This window comes from Bos taurus, chromosome 22, assembly GCF_002263795.3.
Source record: "Bos taurus isolate L1 Dominette 01449 registration number 42190680 breed Hereford chromosome 22, ARS-UCD2.0, whole genome shotgun sequence".
NCBI classification, from domain to species: Eukaryota; Metazoa; Chordata; class Mammalia; order Artiodactyla; family Bovidae; genus Bos; species Bos taurus.
The window spans coordinates 43,839,158-43,854,475 of NC_037349.1; the positions used below are offsets into that span (position 1 = coordinate 43,839,158).

Sequence of the window (15,318 nt, forward strand, 5' to 3'; positions counted from 1 at the left end):
TACAAACATTCCTGGGGCTGTACTGGATACTTAAGTTCCTATTTTCTTGAGAACATAAAGATGATACATGAAAACCTTGTTTTTCAGCCCATAAGTAGCCAACAGACAATGAATAATTGGTCATGACTTAAAAGCAAGTAGCCCATATTGATTAAAACACTATTAATATTACTTAATATGTACCTCATTTTTTTCCTAAGCACAAATTGTTGGCACATGGAGGGCAGGTAGGAAGAACTCCTTAAGAAGCCTCAGGGAAACTAGCTGATCAGACACTCTGGCCTGAATTTCCTGTCGAACATGACGCCTCCCTCACTTCCAATTTCCCAGCTGTTCTACAGGACTCCTACGATATGGCCTCCTTGCTGATCAGCCATGGAGCCAATGTCAATCTTTTGTGTTCCAACAAGAGGACAGCGCTCCACGAAGCAGCCAAGCTGGGCAGACGGGACATAGTGGCACTCCTGCTGGCTTCCGGGGCATACCCTGACCCACAGAGCTCCTACGGATTCACTCCTCTTGCTCTTGCTGCCCAAAGTGGACACACTGAAATCATGGAACTCTTACTGCAGAAAGGCAAGATTTTTCTATACAGTCAGCACACTTTTACTAAAGGGTAACATGGCCAAAGTGTTCTCCTCTTCACTGAGAGCTTCAAAGTAATAGAAGTTAACATTTCATTTAAGCTTAATATTCATGAAAGTACATGTTAATACATTAGCTACTGAAAAAAACCTAAAATAGGGATTGACTACTTCTTACTTGCTCTGAAGTAGATTCCCTGAAATTTCTCGGCTGCAGTTTACTCTTCTACTTAATGTTCCCTGACCATGTTAAGAGGATGGTTGCTTTCTGTTTAATTTTTGTGTGTGACTGTTCTTTTTTAGATTCATAGAATGAAAGGCTTCACAAAATCCTCTATATGTTTTCTCTGCTTGAGCTAAGTGATGAGGCAGTCCAATTTGTTACCAGATGAATTATTAGGAAATTCTTCCTGATTTCTTCTTTGTGAGTCCCAGTTCTCCTCTCTAGTAATAAATAAAACTCTGAGAGAAGGGGAAAGAAGGCAACTTACATATGTTGACTACTTTCTCAGCACCAGGTATTAAGCTGCTTATTTTACCTCAGACAGTCTTCTGCAAACCCTGTGAGGTAGGCATTATTCTCATTTTAGCCTTGAGAAAAGTGAGGCTCGGCGATGGTACCAGTTGCAGGACTTCCCTTCAACATATCCTCTCCTGCCACCAGTGCTGTAGCTATGGACATCTTAGATCCTGGTTTAACTCGCAGAGACCCTGGCTCAGAGAACGTTGGCATTTACTGTCTTTGAGGAGATCCCCCCCCCCCCCGCCACCACCATTGATGACACTGTGAGACGAAGCAGTGTATTATCTAAAGCTTTTGTTCAAAGAAGCAAATCTTTCCCAAGATTTCATAAAGTCCCAATATTAGAATTATCTTCTTTATTCTCCTCCCCATTTGTGTCCAGAAGCCTTATTTCTTTCTCTAACAACAGATGGTCCTGGTTTCCAATTTTCTAGACTGCACAGAACAACTTTATGCTTTTTAGACTTACCTAAATCCTTCCTATCATATAAGGAGAGGCTAGTTCCCAATAAATGGCCATAAAACATTTCAAGTAAAATGTTTTGAGTGCTATCAGAGATGGCTCAGGTCATTAGCTGGAAAAACAAAGTAAACAGTGGATCCTTCATCTGCAACCTTTTGTGCAGATCATTGATTAAAACATAAAGAAACAAGAGAAGCAACAGATTTTAAATCCTTAACCTTAAAAAAAAAACAAACAAACAAGTATGGGTTGACCTTAGTGAGGGGGCATCTCCCTTAGGTAAGCCCCTTTACAGTCATTTGCTCATGGCTACTAAATAACAGAGCCAGGCTTTGACCCCCCCAACTGTCTCATTCCAAATCACATTAGTTTACCACCCTGCATTGCTAGACTGGTAACATAGCATCATCATAGATATAGGCCCTGGGTCTGGTCCACCTGGCATGAATCCTGACTACCTTGCTGACTAGTTGTGCATCTCTGGTGAAGTAATTTAATCTCAATGAAGCTGAGTGTCTTCATCTTTAAAATGAACATGTTAGCATCTACCTCCTAGGGTTGTTGTGAAGTTTAGAGATTACTATATACATAAAGGAACTAGTACCTAGTGAGTACTCGTTACATGGGGACTTATTAGACACTTCTTGAGTGAACTCTGGGAGTTGGTCATGGACAGAGAGGCCTGGCGTGCTGCGATTCACAGGGTCGCAAAGAGTCGGACATGACTGAGCGACTGAACTGAACTGAATTGAAAGCATTCTAGAACTGGGGTTCTGGAGCAGCCATTTTATATTCTAATGATTATGGAGTCCACACTAAATTAAAGTCACCATAGCTTTTTTTACATGAGCTATGAAGGGGACCAGAGTGTCCTCCTTTTCTTTTGTCCATTCGAATGCTACTCTTTGTTGAAAGCCCATTTACTCAGAGGCCTTCCAAAACTGACCCAAAATTCATCTCTCCTTCCTTCACATCCTAGTCCCACTTACAACCCCAGCCCCACTCACAGCCCCAGCCCTGAGATCTTCAAGAAGACAGCCTGTGTCTATACTCTTATTCCCCACACCATTCACAGAGCACTTAACTTACAGGGTACTGTACTATATACCCTTTTAACTATCAGCAGTCTCCACCTTCAACTAAGAACAGCTAGTGTCTCTTAGTATGCACAGTCTCCTAGCAACAAGTTAAAACAGAACAAATACCCCTTTCCACCATAAGATCTTCATTAGATTCATGGTGACATAGTTCAACAGGACAGTTAGTGCCATCTTATATGTGTGTTATGAGGTAAGCAAGCTTTTGTATGCAGGTCTGAAAATAAAACCTATAAAATTATTTCTCCTGAGATCCTTAAGTTAGAAACATGTAGCTTATAAAATTACTCTGAAAGCCAACACGTGTATTTATACTTGAGAATACTTAAGCAATACAGTGAAAAGACTCTGCATAACATCACTCTTTCTCCTCCTAGGAGCTAATGCTCTTGGTCAGGCCTCTGACTCTTCTTCCATCTTACTTGAAGCTGCTAGCGGAGGAAATCCAGACTCTGTGACTCTCTTGCTAGAGTATGGAGCTGATGCCAACGTCCCTAAGAATTCAGGTCACCTGCCCATTCATGTAGCAGCTGACAGAGGTCACTTGTTGTAAGTTCAACCACACTATTGCAAATAGAAATAGTAATAGCTATGGGATTGGGGGGTGGTTTCTGGGAACTTGATATTCTTCATCTCTGATCCTCCAACTTCAACACCACTTTTTAAATTAAGAAACTCTTGACCAGCTAGGAATTGGTAAATTCAGATTCCTCTGTAGCCACTGAAGAGACATAAAACTATCTTATCAGGTCACTTGGCAATGCAGGGAGCCTTGTGTCTCACTGACTGGGATAATTCTGAATTTTTTATTTAGACCTGTAACTTTACCTGGTATCAGAGATTTTGCATGCAGGAACTATGCCTTTTTTTTTTTTTGGTTGGGGTGTCTAAATATTACCTGATACTAATACCACCCAGTGCTAGTATAAAGCAAGTACAAACAGGTCAATGCTGCATCTTAACAAAAAAATTTTAATGCACTTTGAAATTCTGTCTCAGAGCTCTGAAGACTTTGGTTCCCGTTACTGATTTTGCTGCCATTAAGCGGAGTGGCATCAGTCCAATTCACTGTGCAGCAGCAGGAGCACACCCCAAATGCCTGGAACTTCTCATCCAGGCGGGATTTGATGTGAATTTCATGCTCGATCAGAGAATCCGCAAACACTACGATGACCACAGGAAGTCGGCTCTGTATTTCGCTGTATCAAATGGTGACCTCTCTTCAGTTAAGCTGCTTCTGAGTGCTGGAGCTATGCCTAATCAAGACCCAGTTAACTGCCTCCAGATAGCCCTCAGGATGGGCAACTACGAGCTGGTAAGTCTGCTGCTACGGCACGGGGCGAACGTTAATTACTTCTGCAGAGTCAACCCTTTACATTTCCCATCGGCACTGCAATACACACTGAAAGACGAAGTCATGCTCAGGATGCTGCTGAATTATGGGTATGACACAGAGCTATGCTTTGATTGTCCTCATGGAGACAAAGTTCATCGTTTCTCTGCTTCTGAAGGCTGGACATCTACAGTTATCAAAGATACAATGGTAAGTACACACCATAGCAGCTGTCACCCTGTGTCGTTATTATTGGTGGCCCTGAACTACAGCAACAGATAAAATTCCATTCTTTCCAGAAGCTCTGGTTGGAAAGATTTTAATACGATAAATATATGATAAACCTGATGACAGAAAGATGAAAAAAGTACAGAAACAGTTTGGAGGAAAAAGTGATTTAACTCTACTCAGGGGATTTCACAAATGAAGCAACATCTGCACAAGGTTGCGAAGAATGATTGCAGCCTTACATGATCACAGTTATGCTTTTTCTTTGAAGAAGTGAGTTATCTAGCTAGAATGTTTCTGGGTTCCCTGTACTCTAGGTTTTTGACTCTAAACCATTTGATTAATGATTTTCTTTTCTGTCACTTTCTGGTGAAAAAAGAATCCCAGTAAATGTTGCTGACTTCCCTTTTCTTGAGACATTTTTCTCTTTGCTTTCATCACACCAGTCTCCTACTTTCCCCCTGCCTAACTGGTCGCTTCTCTTTTCCCCAACTTGAGCCTTTCCCCTGATTTTTCAAATAGCTGCCACCCTTCAGGCCTCATCTCAAGTGCTACCTCTTCAGAGGCCCTTCCCTACCGATCTTATTTAAGGTAGTTCTGCTTCTTAATCATTCTCTTTAATGCTTTTATAAACTTTTACCAGTTTCTGAAATTCTTTAATATTTTACTGATTATCTGTCTTCCCTACAAATACATAAATGTAAGCTTTTGTTCACCACCTTCATCAGCTTACAGATCTATGCTCAGATAGATGTACTATAAATACTTGAATTCATATTGTTAAAATCTGAAAATATAATGAAAAAAATCTTTGGATCAATTCTGAAAAATAAAAAGCAAATATTTTAATATTGTATGTTACTTTTAGGTTATAATTAATGAATGACTTGGTTAATTTAGGTAATATGTCAGCTTGTATGGCTTCCTGACTTTTCATATAGTATTATTTGCCTTTTTACATGGGCATCTTGTCTGCTGCTGCTAAGTCGCTTCAGTCATGTCCAACTCTGTGCGACCCCAGAGATGGCAGCTCATCAGGCTCCACCGTCCCTGGGATTCTCCAGGCAAGAACACTGGAGTGGGTTGCCATTTCCTTCTCCAATGCATGAAAGTGAAAAGTGAAAGTGAAGTCGCTCAGTCGTGTCCGACCCTTAGCGACCCCATGGACTGCAGCCTACCAGGCTCCTCTGTCCATGGGATTTTCCAGGCAAGAGTACTGGAGTGGGGTGCCATTGCCTTCTCTGCTTATTTTGTCTAAGGACATGTAAATCACTTAAAGGTAGAAACTATCTTACGCTTCAAGTATCAGGGTGGGACTATGTTATGAATGATAGAAAACCCCAAATAAAGGTGGCTCTAATAAGATGGCTTATTCCCCTTTCATAAAATAAAGGCAAATGTAAATAGAGTTCTAACTGGACAGTTCCATGATTCACAGGAGAAACCCACACCCACACTGCAGTGAGCAGGATGGCTGGCAGGAAGGAGCACACACTTTGCTCTTCTGTAACATTCTGGGAGTTGCTCACACTTCCACTGACATCCCATTGGCTGGGACAGTCAGGTGGCCACATCTAGATGCAAGTGAAGCTGGAAATATAGTCTTTATTCCAGACAGCAGTGTGGGCAAACAAAGGGGTAATAAATATTATCTAACAGTCTCTTTTAAATCCTCATTGTATCTTACAAAGTTCAGGAGAGTTAGTAGTAAATATTTTTCCCAATGATCCCCTGGAAGAGGAAATGGCAACCCAATCCAGTATTCTTGCCTGGAGAATCCCAGGAACAGAGAAGCCTGGAGGGCTATAGTGCATAGGGTTGCAGAGTTGGACACAACTAAAATGACTTAGCATGCATGTATGCATTTTTGCCAGTGTTAAGAGTCAAGAGATGTTTTCATGTTCGACACCTTTGTTTGTAAACGAAGAACCTGAAACCTTTGGTTCCTGACTCTGAGTGTAGTGTTCTTTTGAAGACTATGTTAAAACACAGATACGTAAGTTTTTCATTTACTTTCATGGTTCTGATTTTCTTCCTCAGTTCTGTGAAGTAATAACTTTGTCGTGGCTGCAGCATCTCTCTGGGAAGGTTGTTCGAGTGATGCTTGATTATGTTGACCAAGTTAGGATCTGTTCAAAGTTGAAAGCTGTGCTCCAAAAACAGGGCCTCTGGTCAGAAATCCATTTTATCTTGAGTAAGTATCTTTCTTGAACATTCTTACCAAAAAATACTAATTGAACTCTTGTTTTGCAGAACATTGTTCTCTTCAGTTAAAAGCTTGACCTGAAGAAACCAAGAAAAAGACTATTCCTACCAAAAAAATGTTATTGTATATACTTAATGTGTACTTATTAACCATTTCCCAATAGATGAAATCTGTTACATAATTATTTATTATATAGGCAGATAATAATTTCCTTTTGATCCCATGGAACACCATAGACACAGGAATTAAAAACTATGAAATGGGGCCTCCCTGATGGTCCAGTGGTTAAGAATCAGCTTGTCATTGCAGGGGACATGGGTTCAATCCCTGGTCAGGGAACAAAGATCCCACATGCCGATATACTGCAACTACTGTGCTACAGCAAAATGAAGATCCTGATAGTTGCAAAAAAGACTTGATGCAAGCAAATAAATAAATATTAAAAAAAAAACAACTATGAAATGGCACTAAAAACAGGGATGAGAAAATGCTAAGATCTAAGACTCTAAAGGATAGTAAATGACCCTTCAAACAAAATTGTAGCACCTAAATCAAACTAAGAAGAATTTCTTTTATCTAATTTCCCCACAGAGTCTTTAGTTTTTAGTCTGACCCCAAGGGGCAGGACAGGGGGTTAATACATGTAGATGTAGGAGCTTTAGGTCTCACAGGCCAGACCTACAATTGATGCCAATCTTTGGACTCTAACATGACGTGGTCTGAAACCATAGCTACAAGATTTGCAATGAGAAGTGAAAAGCTACTTCCCAATTTGGTCACAGCAAAGGAAAATCTTGGTGGCTTAAGTATAAAATACATTGGCTAAGATCAATGAAAAATCAATCAATTCTTATTCCTTTTGGATAATGTGCCTCTTTTGCATTTTAGCAAACCCTCGCTCTCTTAAACATTTGTGCCGCCTCAAGATCCGGAAGTGTATGGGGCGTTTGCGTCTGCGCTGCCCCGTCTTCATGTCGTTTCTTCCACTACCCAGTCGTCTAAAGGCATATGTACTTTACAAAGAATACGACCTTTATGAACAAGGAATTTTCACAGGAACCTGGTAATCAAACTATTCTGGATGAAAAGGTACAGATCTGCAGATGTCTTTCTTAAAATTTGACTTGTATTTCTCACTTTACCTGGCGACTAAAATCTCAATGCAGTTTAGGTTCTTCAGAGAGTCACTCTGAACATAGCCTCTCAATAGATGGCTAGCATTCTGAAAGGCAGTTTTATAAAAATAAAACCCAAAGTAAAAATTTCAACTAAGATTATCAGTTCTAATGCTATATTGATCTTACATTAAATGTATGAATTCATATTTTTATATGCCCAAAATAATAAATGCGACCTCTGATAATTCAAGGTAATTCTTAATAGTAATACTTTTTATAGAGAAATACATATATAAAATGCCTTAGTGCCTACAATGGATTAAGTATTGACCCAAGTACCTGATCCTAGAAATTAGCTGTTCCTGTACATAAGTCCCAAGACCAGCTTAGTGTCTGTTTATGTGTAGAGTGCAGTACTGAGGTAATTCAGCTGAAAGAGAATCTTCAATTGCAGTTTCATCATTAACGGGATACATGTATTCCTTCTTTCCACAAAACCCTGGCTAAGCGTTACCATTTATTGGTTCATGTGATCACTGGAATAAAAACAAAGTATTTTCAAATGGATGATGGTTTATGATTTCTACACTGAGTCCAGTCCCATAGACAGAGAGGAGTGGCTCACTGGTAAAAGCAGTTATAGATATTAGTTTACAATTTTGTTTCTGTATATTCTGTGTTGCATTTAAATACAGGTTTCTGGATGTGGAAGTGAGGAAAGAAACTGAGAAGACATTCATTCAGCCGCACCTGTGTACCATCATATGGCACATCAACACAGAGGACAGAGGGGCACGATTAAGGCCACAGGCCCAGTCAGTTATAGCTTGATGTTTATGTGTTCAGTCTTAGCATACATTTTTTTTTTTTTTGGCATAATACAGTCCTTCTTACAGAAACTGAAGCTGTATGATTTCTTTCTGATGTAGGGATTCATGGCTATATAAGACTATTTCAGTAAGTACAGACTTAAAATTACTTTTATAATATAGTTTTCACATAGAAAATTTGCAAAACTAGCTGGCATGAATAGTTTTTTTATTTTTTTTTAATCAAAGTGTGGTGTCTGTTTATAAATGAGTGCTAGATTATATGTATGTTCATATACAAATATACTTAGGATATACATGCATCTAGATAAATTATATAATTCTAAAGTTAATTTCATCTACTCCCTGGACCTCCTACGAATGTATACATTTCATAAAATTAAAAACAAATTAAAACAGAAACTGCCAGTAGAACAGAACTTGGTGAATGTTATAGGGAACCACAGAGAGCACAGCGGATGTATTTTCATTAGTATTACAACTACAGGCCCAACCCACATAAGCTGGCATACACAATAACCTGGTCCTTTACAGGATTCCTTTGAACAGGACCAAGCACAGCAAGTATACACTGTAACATGTCTACGGTAATTACTGAAAAGTCCCTTAATTTTTCTAAAAGGAAAAAAGTCACTAGATTTGATACTATTTCCCCATGAGTGACATTTTTTCCCCCATTTTAGTTGTTATGGGATTGCAATAGAGTTAGATGTGTAGTAGTATCTTAAAAGATTAAGAAAAAGTCCATTTGTTTTATAAGCATCATTTGAAATTACTCGGAGCAATAAAATTCAGAGTATATACCAGATATTTCATACAAAAAAGACTATAAAAAATCATGGACTTTATTATACATTAAAAATCTCCTAACAGCATATTTCCTGAAGCCTTATCAGGAATACTTATTTTGACATAATGAAAAAATAAGTTCTCCACTCCACATGTATACCACCATTACATAAAGTCAGGTTCTTCAAATTTAATTCTAAAGAGAAATGTAGCGTAATTTTTAATTGCATATACACGATTAATAGTATCAGTGAAATAAGAATTAACCAATTCACTAACATTACAAAATCACCAAATATACAAAGCGGTCTTGCACATTAGTTATAACTTACTCCCCGGTTCTCATATTAACCTAAGTAAATTACATATGAGTACAGCCACAAGAGATTAGTTAAAAAGTATAATATAGTTCCAGTTTCAATTTTTTATGTAGTATTAATTACTATGGAAGAAAAAAAATCTCATGAAAGAAGAGTAAGCCAAACTTGCTAAAAATAAAGTCAAAGACTTGCTTGCTATAATCAGTGTGTTTGAATATTTAAAGTACAGTTTGAATGCTTGGGAGACTGTTATCAAAGTCAATGTTAATATTTTCATTTTATTAATTTGGGTGACAGATTTTGCAAAACATAGGCTCTTAGTCTGTCAGCATGTATAAGAGGATTCAACTCAAATACTTGCAGTTCCTATATATAACTCAAAAGGAACTCAGATGCCTTTACCATACATGATTACATGTGACATAGAATGGTATAAACACCCCAATATCCTTTTCTCAAGCATAAAAGTAACATAAATTTACAACCTCTATACTGTGGGATCTGAGAATTCTTTTGAAATTAAACACAAGGAAATTGAAATTAAACACATGACTATAATCATTATAGTCATGGCAAAAACTAGACTGGGGACTATGTTCAAGATAACAGTTTCAGTTCCTTGTTAGCAAGTTTTCTCAATTTTACAAGGGGGAAGGAATAATTAGTTTGCTATCTATTGACTTCATTACCATAGTTATAAAAGTACGGTTGACACAGGGAGCACGAGTGCCTAGCAGAATTAGGTAGACTTAATTTCTTTCCTTTTAAAGAATCCGTTTTGTTAATGTCTAAAAACCATTAAATGCAAGGTTGAATCCGAGAAAGATATCCCAAAATCTAATGCTGTTACCACCAAGAACATCCAAAAGCTTGAAGGGATTTCAAAGGGGAACAAAGGTCGGCTTGAATGAATGAAATGAAGTCGCTCAGTCATGTCCGACTCTTTGTGATCCCATGGACTGTAGCCCACCAGGCTCCTCGGTCCATGGGATTTTCCAGGCATGAATACTGGAGTGGGTTGCCATTTCCTTCTCCAGGGGACCTTCCCGACCCAGGGATCAAACCCAGTCTCTCCCGCATTGTAGGCAGACGCTTTACCGTCCAAGCTACCAGGGAAGCCAAGAATCCATGGGGAGCCTTCTTTAAACAGAACATAGAATTTATTAAAGTTGATGCTTAAGTATCTGCCATAATGGAATAGTTCACATGGTTCTACAGCAATGAAACAGAAGTTGAATCATCTAACATTGTTAAGCCCACACATGACTTCTGATTGGCATTGGAATGCGCTCTGGTCTGATCTAGGGGCATGAGTGTGTTATTGTAGAAATTCCTAACAAGATATGACTTAAGAAAAGCCACAAGTTTGTCCAGCATGCCTAAGTCTCAGTACCTTTACCTTTCATCTACATTTTGCCCGAGAGCGCTTACCAAGGGCAACGCTTTGCTACCATGCAAAGCACCAGCCTGGTTAACACTGTCTCCTGATGCTGACCATGTTCCTTGCATGGTGGCTGACAAGTTACACCTGAACTAAGTGAGGTGGCAACCTTATAGTATAAACAAAAGACTTACTGAGACAAAAAGCTTACTAATCCTCAAAAACATCTTAAAAGCAGGATGTGCCATGGCTAACCAAATGCTGATCAGAGAAGAAATTTCAATTTCTACAAAAAGGAATGATGCACAAACTACTGTGAAAGCGTTCCCTTTAGCAAGGACAAAATAAACTCTTTTCAAAAAGTATTCCATAAATTTCTACTTTTTGACTGTATGTTTTGGTAACATAAGGCTTCAAAATAATGATTATTAAGTAATCATTATTCCCATTTGGTACATGGCTAAAAAAAACACCACAATCCTATATATAATTATCTATTCCATTCCTACAGAAAACAGTGTATATACATTGTGAAACAGCTAAGAACTATATGCCATTTCTGAATCAGAACTAAGAAGAAAAAACTATATGTCAAATAACAAAAGGCTTTTTTCCTTGTAAAATTAGTGGCTAATCTCTTGAAAATTTTAAATATATGACTATGTAAAATATTTTGTTCAATATATTTAACGTGGCTATATGTACTTTTACATGTGAAACACAGGAACATAATTTCTATCAGCAATGTTAAAAATCCGAGTTAAAAAAAAAAAATCAAGTTCTGTCATAGAATTAGGCAGTAGAGAAGTGTCATTTTAACCTTGGCACCAGGTTAAAATCCTTCCTGGGTTGACTCTCCTCGACCAAGCACTCAATTACTTTTCAGGCTTTCATGGAATTAGACCTTTTACTATACTCATTTAAAGAGGATAAGTATTTACAATAATTAGTGCAAATTATTCTCTGCTCACATATTATTTGCCTACACGGATATAAAGTGGTGATCAGTATTTTATAAAAACATGGAATTATGAAAATACTGTGGGTATCAGTCTGAAATTTAAAAGATTACATTTTTAAACTAAATTCTAGGAATTTTTACTTTAAGCAGGAAACATAATTGCTATAGAACTTCTTTCTAAATGTCCCTTGATTTTCAATAAAAATTATTTCACACAATGCAGAAAATACAATGTATTTATCCTGTAACAATCTTTACATGTTAAATCCTAATCTAAAACTTATTTGAACAAAAAAAAATTCCCTTTAGTAAATTCCAAAATCTTATTTTAACCATTACTGCTCTGCAGCAATAATTCAAGTCCCAACCTGAGAACTAAGAATGTGATAATAAATGCCGAGGGCTGTAGCAATCTTGAAATGAAGACACTTAAGATTCTTTCCCACTGGCATCAGGTATAGTCCATCAGAGAAATGCGAGCAATCCAAGAAAACGCCCTGAAATCTACAGTACCACCTGCCACAATTTGAAACTTTAAGTCTAAAACCTCTACTTTGTAAAAGTCCTATTGCACACTGTTAAAATATTGGCAAACTTGAAAAATCTTCTATATAAGGATTTTAAACCTATTCAGTCAAAAGCTTCCTCACTGCCAGCAAAATGTTCCTAATGAAAGAGAGGGAGCATATCCATGAATATCTGAAGCTGAAGAATAAATGATTTCTTATGGTCATAGCCAATTACGATGCAAGGTAATAAGTTCACAATTGGAAGGAAGAAAAGGCTTGAGCAACTGTAATTCCTCAGCAGTCTACTTCAGGGATATGAACAGGTTTCTTTCAGACATGTGGAATTTAAAATTACTGCATAGTATATTACTTCTCAGGGGAAAAAAAATCAACGCAAACCTGTTATCAAGGTTAATATTAGTTTAAAAAGTGAAGTTAAACAAGCAAATACAAATTTTAGTCTCCTTGATAGTTCAACATTGTTGTTACCTTGTGCCATTCTACCACAGAAATTGTCAACAAATTCCAAGGGGGGAGAAATATCAACCAAAAACCAAGGATAAGTTTATGCTTCTGACTCTCTTTTCTTTCCTTCTTCTCCCAAATCACTCTCTTCTGACTGGCTACTGCTAAGGACAACAAACTGCCCCTCGCTACTGGCTTGGTTTGGTCTACTGGAAGCAGCTATCAACCGACTTTGTTCTTCTAAGTCCTATTGGAAAAGACAGAAAAGAAACTGAGTTAATTTAATTTTTCAAATGGAAAACTAAGCAGTTAAATACATACTTGAGAGCAACTCCCATATTTTTGTCATAAATATGTATGCATAATTCTGGCAACTTACTGAAAACAAAGACTACACAAACCAATGTTAACACCAACGTATATTTTGACACCATTCCAGAAATCCTATCAAAGTCAACATTTTATCATCTGCATTTTTACAGTTAACAACTTACATTCAGGCCATTATTATCTCTCACTATAAACTAGAGAAAGTATATACCGACATACATACTTTAACTACCCTTGATGAAAGCCATATATATCTCCTCTCAAAAAACCTGCTTTGAGGAGACAACCTTCCAACCTTCACTGGAATATTAGTTTGTTTGCTAAATAGCAAGTCACACTAGAAGAGGGTGATAGAGGATGAGATGGTTGGATGGCATCACTGACTTAATGGACGTGAGTTTGAGCAAACTCCGGGAGATAGTGAAGGACAGGGAAGCCAGGCATGCTGCAGTCTGTGAGGTTGCAGAGAGTGGGACATGACTTAGTGACTGAAGAACAAGAAGTCACACTACATGTCAATATAACTATAATGTAAACATTGTATCAGAAGACAGATGTCAGGAATTCCCTGGTGGTCCAGTGGTTAGGACTCTGCGCTCTCACAGCTGAGGGCCCGGGTTCATTCATGGTGGGGGAACTAAGATCCCACAAGCCGAGCAGTGAAGCCAAGAAGACAGATGTCATCCTTTTCTGCTATGCTGTGAATCATGTTTATGACGTAGCTAAGCGAGTGGAAATGGAACCTTCACTTGAAAATTCCAATATGAAAGTCACAGTGCTGAATTAAGGAAACTCTCTGTAAACATCATACCTGGTCAGAGAAGATCTAGACATTAAGACTGCATACCTTCTCAATTTGTTTTTGTTTACTGAGTTCTTTCTGTTGCTTCTCTTTTACTCTCTCTATTTCTTTTTGTTTTTCTGATGCCCTGCGATCCTGAAGAATAGATGAATACAACTGATGAATTAAATATGAAATAACTGACTTTTCAATTAATATTACCTTTGTAACCTTTCAAATTATTATTTGCATTTATATGAGAAAGCACACCAAAAATTTACATCCTAATGTTAGCCATTTATCCAAATTCTAAATGCTATATATCAGCAATAGCATCTATTGTTAACTTTGTATAGCAAAATCATTTTTATTTACTTGTTAATATGAGAGCTCTTGTATTACTTGAGTTAATATTCTTGGATAATTAAGTATCTTAGATTCTTACCAGTTCTGCATGCAATGCTATCTGTTTTGCCAATCCAACAGAATCACAAATCTAAAGAGGGAAAATGTAAGAAAAACTCAGACAGTTCATACATCAAAGTGATAATTTCAAGTATCCAAATGGCTGATATAACTAGTTTCATAACTCATTATAATACACTTTTTCAAACAAAAGTTGATTTAAGAATGTTCCAGCCCCAAAACCAAGCCTCTGTGTATTTTCTTCAGTCTGTGAGCTCCTACCATTGGCTCTCACATTTTTCAAGTCCCTCACTTCTTATTATCTCAGATTCATCACTAAGATGGTAAAGCTGCAAAGAACAAAGCAAGCAGCTACTGCTGCTATTCTAAGCTGGAGATATTTGGAAATGGCTGATTATGGGAATATTTTGGATTCCCAAGACAAGTTAATGAAGCCAGAAGATTGCACCAGCTCTCAATGGCCAGGAAGACAAGGTCTGTGGAGTCAGATAGCCTAACCCATCAGCTCAGCTCTCTTCAAAACAATAGGCTTTGCTGAAGCAACTCAGTTGGACTAGACAAAGTTTGGGAGTTTTATCCAGAAATCTTAGTAAGAACTTTGACACATATTTCACAATAGAAACACATTTTGAAAAGCCAAGTACCTTTTCACCCTCGTTGTTTGATTCAAATATGTAACAGACTGATGACAAGTTGCTTTCACTTCTCCCTCCTGATGTCCGAAGAACAAATCCAAAAAGCCTCTTATTTTCCTGATGTGTAGCATACAGAACTACACTGGGTAATGGAAACTGCACAGAAAACATCAGAAGCAAACATGAGATTTTTTCAGACCATTGTAACAGCACTTCTATATATGACAAACTCACGTACTTAGTTATTAAATAGCATAAACAGAACATTAGAGTCAACCATTTTTCTTAACAGAATGGTAATCCAAGAACAAACAATCTCACATTTGGTTTGGATTGCCA

General features: G+C 37.7%; 2 protein-coding genes across 8 annotated transcripts in view; one reads left to right on the top strand and one right to left on the bottom strand.

Annotated features, from left to right (window-relative positions):
• Positions 1-15,318, top strand: part of ASB14 (ankyrin repeat and SOCS box containing 14) — a 31,208-nt gene that overhangs the window by 7,614 nt on the left and 8,276 nt on the right. For 3 of the 7 annotated variants that reach the window (XM_059879576.1, XM_059879577.1, XM_059879579.1), the window contains 6 exons: positions 331-576; positions 3,045-3,216; positions 3,667-4,210; positions 6,269-6,422; positions 7,323-7,523; positions 8,248-8,509. In XM_059879576.1, the coding sequence (XP_059735559.1) occupies positions 331-576; positions 3,045-3,216; positions 3,667-4,210; positions 6,269-6,422; positions 7,323-7,501 (1,295 nt within the window). In that variant the 3' untranslated portion in view covers positions 7,502-7,523; positions 8,248-8,509. Of the gene's footprint in view, positions 1-330; positions 577-3,044; positions 3,217-3,666; positions 4,211-6,268; positions 6,423-7,322; positions 9,438-15,318 lie in introns of those variants that run through there. The other 4 variants (XM_059879580.1, XM_059879578.1, NM_001035070.2 and 1 more) reach the window with 4 other exon arrangements.
• Positions 12,748-15,318, bottom strand: part of APPL1 (adaptor protein, phosphotyrosine interacting with PH domain and leucine zipper 1) — a 30,824-nt gene continuing 28,253 nt past the window's right edge. Inside the window, exons 19-22 of the mRNA NM_001099003.1 lie at positions 14,989-15,135; positions 14,364-14,414; positions 13,985-14,074; positions 12,748-13,054 (exon numbers count right to left, since the gene is read on the bottom strand). Coding sequence (NP_001092473.1) covers positions 12,908-13,054; positions 13,985-14,074; positions 14,364-14,414; positions 14,989-15,135 — 435 coding nt within the window. The 3' untranslated portion in view covers positions 12,748-12,907. The remainder of the gene's footprint in view (positions 13,055-13,984; positions 14,075-14,363; positions 14,415-14,988; positions 15,136-15,318) is intronic.